The sequence below is a fragment of the Peromyscus maniculatus genome, chromosome 5 (assembly GCF_049852395.1).
Source record: "Peromyscus maniculatus bairdii isolate BWxNUB_F1_BW_parent chromosome 5, HU_Pman_BW_mat_3.1, whole genome shotgun sequence".
In the NCBI taxonomy this organism is placed as follows: Eukaryota; Metazoa; Chordata; class Mammalia; order Rodentia; family Cricetidae; genus Peromyscus; species Peromyscus maniculatus.
The window spans coordinates 113,846,054-113,854,642 of record NC_134856.1 but is presented as its reverse complement, the minus strand read 5'-3'; the positions used below and the strand labels follow the sequence as shown (position 1 = coordinate 113,854,642).

The window sequence follows — 8,589 nt, the reverse complement described above, 5'->3', positions numbered from 1 at the left end:
TATTCAAGTTGAACAGTGCAGCAATGACTCTTAAGGAGCTGCTCATGTGCACTGATAAACTGAGATTAGAAGGGGAAATCTTTCCAAATTCATTTACTTTGAAAATTATTGATTCATTTTTTTTAATTTTCAATTAGATGAAAATGAAGAGGCAAAAGACAAAATGAGTTTAGGCACAACACATGCTTGCAGGAGATAGACACATGGAGGCATATGGTCTGGATCTTGTACTTTCAATAGTAATTTGCCTGAAGTTAGAAGTCTACCCAACAAAAATCTGTATGAATGATCATGTAAGATAGAGGTCTCCCTTCTTTTTATTAACACTCGGAGGTGTGGTGGCATGTGTCGAACGTCCAAGCAGCTTGGGAGACTGAGACAGGAGGATCACTTGTGTTCAGGAGTTTAAGACCAGATCACATTTCAAAAAATAAAAATTAATTTAAAACAAACACAGTATCAAAAATAGTACTTAAGTGTGTAACTCCATTAGTGGACTGGTATATCCCTAAGTCAAGATGATGGATCTGAGGAAGTCCTCAGAATTTCAGGGCTATCTCACTGCCTTCCAATTTTGCTTGTAACCTGCTGCTTGTGCTATGTTCTCTATGGAAGAGTGATGTAATATAATTTTATTCAAGTAGAAGAGCAGATATTTTGTTGTCTCATGCCCAGGTTGATCTTAGATGATTGTTTTTAATCTCAAAATCTAGCTCTTATATCCTGTTTCTGCCTATACTAGAAAACTGGCATAATCCTGAAGGGGAAGGAAGGTAAATGGAAATGGTATCTGCATCTCCCCTGCAGGCTACCTCTTGCTTTAGTTCTCCCATCTCAATGAAACTCACACAGAATCTGACCATGTCATTGATCTTTTAGTCATAGTTAAGACAGTCAAGTCTGGACTTTAAGTCTTTTGTACCACCATGCCAATCAGGGCTCAAAGTCTGACACATAGACTGCTACAGATAGAGGTATTTCCAGCAGAAAGGGATTGTATTAGCAATGGGCTCTCTAAAGATGAATTAGAGTGGCTTATAACTGATTGGAGCTACACAGTCCCAATGTCTGTCTTTACAATGCAGAGGCTGAAAAGCCAGTAGCTGCTCACTCCATGAAGCTGAATGTCTCAGCAGTTTTACTCCTGCTTTCCTGGAGAAGCTGTCTCCTGGCTGCAGCAGCAGAAGAAATAGTAGCAGCGACTGCAACCGTGGGGCGGATACACTCACCAGCAAGAAGCAAAGGCAGGCAAGCAAGCAACAGGGGATTTTCCATAGACTTCTTTATACCTAGGTTGTGCTTGGAAGGCATCACCCACTATGGGGGAGTGTCTTCTCTGTTGATCCTTCTTGGAAAATCTGAGTACCTTGACTGGGCCCAGGTAGGTGAAAGATACCCACAGGCCAGCCTGGGACCTTACAGTCTGGTTGGGTAGGTCCCATTATGATGGACACATATATGGTAGAGAATCGGAGAGAAAGGTAAGCAGAAAGTTCATGTGCTGTGGGAAGAGGCAGACCGGAAGAAGTGAAGGTGATGGGGAGCAGGCTGATGTGAGAAGCCTGCTTGCCACCCGACACCAGAGTGACATCCGGGCCCATGCTGCTGCCCAGGGCCATGTCTGGGTCCATGGTGCCATTGTGGCCAGGGTCTGTGTTGACATCCATGGACCCATGTTGCCACCAAAAGCCACAAGGGGTCTGGGCCACCACCTGTGACCGTGTTGGAGTCCAAAGGCCATGCTGCCACCTGGGGTCGTACTGATATGGATGGCTTGTGCTGCTACCCAGGGCCATGGTGACATCCTGGCCTGAGCTGCCAGGGTCTGTGTTGATGTTCATGGTCTGTGTTATAACAGGGGGCCATAGGAACCATGTGTGTTGAATTCTGAGGGCTGGGCTGAGCCGGCCCTGCCCTTCACTGGCCCTGCCTCTCCCTGGACACTGCAGCCGGACAGCTTCTTCCCCTCACTGGGGAGGGATGGCTCCATCCCTTACCACAGGTGTGTGAGAGTTGGTCCCAAAGGCAGGAGACCTGGCTGCGCCCCTCACCTGACGGGGGTGATCCTAGCTGCCCAGACTGACAAACACAGCTACCACCCACACCCACATCCTGGGTCTTGGGTTGGCCCACCCTAACATCTACACTACCTATGACCTGCAGGAGCACATGAGTGAAGGGACTGGCCCTGCAGAAGGATAGCTGATTGCTGCAGGGTCTCCCTGACTCAGGGCAACAGCAGGATGTCCAAGAGGACTTTTGGTGAGGGTCCAGTGATGATGGTGTATGAGAGGCCCTGAACAAGACCAATGACTCACTGCAATGGACAAAAGTGTATGCTGTATGACACACCACAACTCCCAATGCCACTATGTTGCAAGCTATTTCTTTACACTGTGTGAAGATGTGTCACTGTGATTGGTTTTGTAAGTGCTGAATGGCCAATAGTGAGGCAGGCAGCTCTTAGACAGGACTTCTGGGGACATAGAGGACTCTGGGAAGAAGAAAGGGGAGATACCGGCAGACTCGCAGAGCACGTCGGACATGTCATACTCAGGGGAGGTAACTGAGGCATGTTGCAGAACATAGATTAAAATTATGGGTTAATTAGGCTATAGGAACTAGTCCGGAAAAAAAAAAAAAAGCCTAAGTTAAGGCCAAGCTTTCATAACTAATAAGAAGTCTCCATGTTGTTATTCGCAGGCTGGTAGTCCTGATGAGAGAGCTCACAACACTGCTAGGACAAAGGGAGAGGTGTTGGATATGTGGGGAAAAACAGAGGAGTGAGGTGGCTGTTTTTGTTTGTTTGTTTAATTTGTTTTTTGTTTGTTTTGGTTTTCTTTTGGAGGGGGTCACTGCAGGGGTGAGGGGTGGATATAGAGGGACTGGGAGGTGAGTAGGATTGGGATGTATGATGTGAAATTCCCAAAGAATCAATAAAGAATTATATATATATATATATATATATATATATATATATATATATGTTAAAAATCTGAGTATCTGATTTAAATCCCATTGAATTGATAAGATTAAACCATGGCAGGGATATAATACAGTAAATTCTGTGGTTACAGAATCCTTGCAAGAAAACAGCTCAGTTAAAAATGAAATGTAGTTGAGCAGTGGTGGCATACTCCTTTAATCCCAGCACTGAGGAGGCAGAGGCAGGTAGATCTCTGTGAGTTCGAGGCCAGCCTGGTCTACTACGTAGTGAGTTCCAGAATGGTGTGGCCAGGGCTGTTATACAGAGAAACCCTGTCTTGAGCGCCCACCCCCCAAAAAAAAGAAGAAAGAAAAAATGTAATTACCATAGGATTTAGTAATTCTATCCTGTGTGAAACGAACTTACTTTCACACAGAAACCAATACATAAATGGTTGTAGCAGCTTCATTTATAAGAGCCTCAGTATGGACATAGTCCAGAAATAATTCAGTAGATGAGTAGTTAGACAAACTATGTTATATCCATATGATAGGGTATTACATTACAATAAAAACTAATGAACTATTGTTGCATTAACTTTTCTTGAGAAGACATGACTAAACAAACATGGGTTCAACACAGACAAGGCACAACAACAGACCAAAATATTATTCCATCCAAGTCTTGCTTGGTAAACTAAAGAGTTTATTTAAAGTTACTTACAGGAACATAGGGAAAGGGTTTCCTAGAGGAACATGGAAGACTTACAGGCACCTACATTACTGAAGAAAAGCCACCATCCCACTCCCATGATCATCAGTGGCTTATGTATTTTGAGAAGGGTTGAAGACTCAGGTGTCTAGCATGCTGCCTCAGTGCCCTTTGTGCTGTCACATGTGAGTTTTCTCTCCCCTTCACAAGGGACTATTAATGGACAATCTTGTGAGGGTTTCTTGCTAACAGGGAGAGGGGGCAGAGTTCCACAGCCACTATTAATAAACATAACAATGGGGAACCCTGAGTGAAAAAGCTAATCCCCAAAGACTATAAGATCCATTTATAATAAATAATCTCCCAATAATAAAATTTTAGAAATGGAGAACGTATGAGCAATTTACTAGTTAGAGACGGGGGTGGGAGGGAAGTGGTGTGGCCATGAAAAGTTAACAGGAAGCATTGATTGGGGAGTAGAACTGTTTAGTGTCTTACTGTAGTAGTGGCCACTGTACAAATGAAAAACTGTGTTGTTTTTCATTATCTAAGGGAGATTAGTTCCAGGATACCCCTACATCCCAACTAGTCCCCTCCAAATATCAAAGTCCACAGATGATCAAGTCTTTTGTATAAAGTGGTGTAGTGTTTATAATATAAACTATGCATATCCTCCAGTATCCTTTACAGCATCTTTAGATGACTTATAATACCTAATACATCACAAATGTGGTGTAAGTAGTTGTTACACTGTGTTACTTAAGGGATAACAAATGGAGAATTGTTTATATATGTTCTTTATAGATATAAGCATTGCATTAGTCAGGGACTTCTAGAGGAACAGAACCAGTAGAATGGATATATATGATGGAAAGAGATTTATTACATTGACTTATATGACCGAGACTAGTAGTCCAAGAATGGTCATCTGAATGCTGGATAGGATGAGAACCTGATAGCTGTTTAGTCCTTGAAGGTGGATACCTCAGCAATCTCAATCGAAGGGTTTGAGGATTCCTGGAGAACTGCCAGTCTATCATCCACACTGGAGGGCTGAACCTGGGTTCTGATATCTGCAAAAGATGGCATCAGCAGAGGCAGCAAAAACAAGATAGATGCACTCACCAGCAATAAGGGAAGGCAGTCAGGCAAAGTAGCACTGCTTTTTCCACGGAGTTCTTTAAGTCTGGATGACTGCTGGAAGGTGCCACACACTAACAGGGAGGGTCTTCTCTCTTCATCTAACCTTTCTGGGAAATACCCCCATAGACCAGCCTATAAGAAAGTCTTTTAGAAGGTGACAATTAAGATTAATCATCACAGGATTGGCTAGTTGGCTCAACAGATAAAGACCTTTGTTGCCAAGCCTGACAACTTGAGTTCAATCCCTGGATTTTACACAGTAGAAGGAAACAACTGACTTCTATAACTTGTCCTCTGACCTCTACAAGAGAACAACATATCCACAGCCTCCCCCCCCCCCCACCCCCGCCAAACAAATATATGTAATTAAAAGAAGATTGACTGTCACAAGCATTGTAGTCTTAACTTCATGGTACATGGCACAAATTTGGTTGGGTAGATGGATGCAGAATGAATGTATACAGGGGATGGATGAACAGTGTTGATATTTTGGGTCAGCTGGGCTGTACACTGTAGGATGCTCAGCAATAGACCTGTTCTTTAATTACTAAATAACAGTTGTGCAGTTCCAGTGTTACAGTAAAAAACATCTTCAGGCATTGTCAAATGTTCTTCAGGTTACAAAATCTCCCATGGTTGAGAATTACTATGCTAGACTAACACACTTTCCCTCTGGCTAATGGAATCTCACGTTGTTCAGATTCTGTGCTGACTGTGCACATTCCCCTAAGGCCACTGGGAAAATCACAACAATGATGTTCAGCTGTCTTCCATACTTCCAAACCAAACCAACAAGAAACGCCCCCCCCCCGTCTGTTATGAGATATATTGTGTCCCTCTATTAATTTATATTTTGAAGTGTTAGACTTCACTGCCTCAAAATTGAGTCTTTAAAAAAGCAGTTGGTGGGCTAGTTCAGTGGATAGAGTATTTGCCTAGTATGCACAATGTCCTGGGTTCAATCCCCAGGACCACATAAACCACATAATCTGAGCACTCCAGAGGTAGAGCCAGGAGGATAGAAACTCAAAGTCATTCTCAGCCATACAATGAATTGCAGGATGGTCCTGGGCCACATGAGACCTTGTTTCAAAGCAAAAAAACGAACAAAACCAAGAAATAAACCCAAAGCCACAAAACAAAACAAAAAACTTAAAAAAAAATACATAAAATGAAAAAGTAATTGGAGAAAGGATCCTTTTTATTTTTAATCATTCCATTTGTTACTTTTAAAAATGTGTGAGTATGTGTCAGGGTCAGAGGACAGCTTGCAGTACCTGGATCTTTTCTCCCACTATGTGGGTCTGGGTGATTGGGTTCAGGAAGGCAGACATGGTGGCAGGTGCCTTTACCTCCCAAGCCGTCTTCCTGGCTGGGAAACAGGGTCTTTAATAAGGTAATTAAGGTAAAATGAGGTCATTAGGGTAGTCCCTAATCAAATATAACCAACATGCTTACAATAGGAAATTGAAACACAAGTACATACAGAGGAAGAGCACCATGGGACATGCAAGGGAACAAATTCAAGCAAAGGAGACAGGCCTCAGAAGAAATCAACCCTTGATCTTCAACTTCACCATTCCAGAATGGTAATAAAGTTTGCTTGTTTAAGCTACCCAGTTTGTTCTTCATCTCAATTATTTTGTAAATATTTTCTTTACTATTTTCTGCATTTTCAGGCTCTATAAATACTGGTTTTATTTCTTCACTTTGTAGTGTTTGGGATCAGACCCAGAGGCTCACACATTAGGCAAGTGATCTACAACTAAGCCACACCCCAGCACATCCAATACAAGTTTGATTTTCATGATTTCTTCTTTTGTTACATTTCTTACTGGGCAGATTAATTTCTAGTATTCATATGTATGACACAATGTGTCTGAGCTACAAGACAAATGGGAAACATCTTCCCTAAATGTCAGTTTTCGTCTGCAAGTTCTAAAGTGTTGAATTATTTCTCCTTGCATTGCAACGTATTTACATAAAAAATCTTTAAAAATCATCTAGATTTCAGACATTTCTTGCTTTAATGAATATGTTTTCCAAACTTCTGGGCTATTTTCCATATAGAATGCACCAGAGAAAAGGCAAAATACTAAACCAGACAAGACTATGTATAAAGACAGAACGTTCCTGAGGAGCTTGGGCACCCTGGTCTTGGGACTGCAGGTTTGCATTATACCCATCACGTTCTATTGAGCACTGTCCTGGTAGCTCATTTTGAAAGTGGAAAGACGATTTGATGATATTTATTGGAGAGACAAGCAAGGCAGTGGGGGTGTGTTTCTTTCCCTCACTGTCCTATGTCTGAGTCCTTTGCCAGACCTTTCTGTCAAAGTTTATCTACCAAATGGAAGCAAATTGAACAGACACAGCAGGAACCCCACCTCATGAAATTTGTCACGTACAGGTTTACTGACCTGTGCATTTTTTGTCAATTGTTTCCTTATGCAGGTCGGGTGGGGCCAGAAACTTTTCTGCTAAGAACTGCCAGCTCTTGAAGTAAATACTGTTCCTTGAGTGGAGTTATTGGGAACCCCCAAACTAGTTCCAAACTTTAGGAAAGTGCCAGAAGATACCCAGATACCCAGGTTAGGGTTAAGGTTAGTCATTCCCCATATCTATAACCCCACTTAGGAGCCTTGAAATGCTAGTGCCCTCAAGGTATGTAAAATGGACTTCTCACAGAGACACTGCAGTAGGGTTCCAGAAATTATTTAATAAGGTCGATGACCCCAGGCTTGTGATGCCTTGGAGCAGAGCTTTTTCCTACCGAAAAGGTCAGCTTGTCATTCCTCCTGGAATCCTCGGACGATATCAGGATTCCCGGAGACCAAGGCCCAGGCAGGCAGCACCCTCCTACCCGGTCACAGTCCGGCATCCTTCCTCTTCCAGGAGCCGGACGCCCTCAGGCCCCGCCTCCTAGAGGGGCGTGGCTGAGCGCGGAGACCCCGGTGGGGGCGGGGCCGCAGGGGGCGCCGCTGACGCGTCGCGGCTGGGACGAGTGACGCGGCGCCAGCCAGGCCGCAGCCCGGCTCCCGCCGCCCGCCCCGGCCGGGCCGGCCCGCCCCTCGCTCCACGCCCGGCCTCCCGCGCGCCCTGTCAGACTGTGGCGGCCGCTGCAGCTCGGGGAGGCGACTGGCGCGCGCACCCACGTCTCTGCCGGCCCGCCGCCCGTTCCACTCCGCCTTCCTCTCAGCGGCACGCTCACCCGCCCGCGGCGACAGACATGGCTCACGCGCCCGCTAGCTGCCCGAGCTTCAGGGGCTCCGGGGACGGCGAGATGGGCAAGCCCAGGAAGGTGGCGCTCATCACGGGCATCACCGGCCAGGTGAGTGCGGGGCGGGGACGAGCGGCCTCTGGCCGCGGGGCACGTGGGCCGCCTCCCCGCGCAGGGCGGCCGGGCCACGGGGAACTGCCCTCGGCGCATCCCGGAAGGTGTGCGCCGCCGCCGCTGCGGGGAGAGCCGGCTTCAGCTGGGGCGGCGTGTCTTGCTTGCTCTGCTAGCTCTTGGGGGGTGTGTGAGCTTGTGCTGCGCACAGGAGCCCTGGGGCTCACCTGTGACTGTAACTGTGGCGTTTCTTCCACCGAGCCCAAGAGTGGGCTTGGAAGGCATTTCGTACTTTGCAGATCCTGGTGCCAGGAAGGAAAAGGGCCAGTGATCTGTCAACATGGGTGTGGAGTCGCTTTGCTCAACCACGCTCACCTGCTCACCTGCTCACCTGCTGTGTTTGGGGCACCAGCGGCTGCTGTGTTTGGGGCACCCCTTACCAGAGCTTCAAGTGGAAAAGAGACAATAGGAGTTACAG

At 45.7% G+C, this 8,589-nt stretch overlaps 1 protein-coding gene across 1 annotated transcript in view; it reads left to right on the top strand.

The window, feature by feature from the left end:
* Window positions 1–7,818: 7,818 nt before the first annotated feature.
* Gmds (GDP-mannose 4,6-dehydratase) overlaps window positions 7,819–8,589 on the top strand; it is a 557,612-nt gene continuing 556,841 nt past the window's right edge. Inside the window, exon 1 of the mRNA XM_042278318.2 lies at window positions 7,819–8,111. Within this exon, the coding sequence (XP_042134252.1) occupies window positions 8,010–8,111 (102 nt within the window). The 5' untranslated portion in view covers window positions 7,819–8,009. The remainder of the gene's footprint in view (window positions 8,112–8,589) is intronic.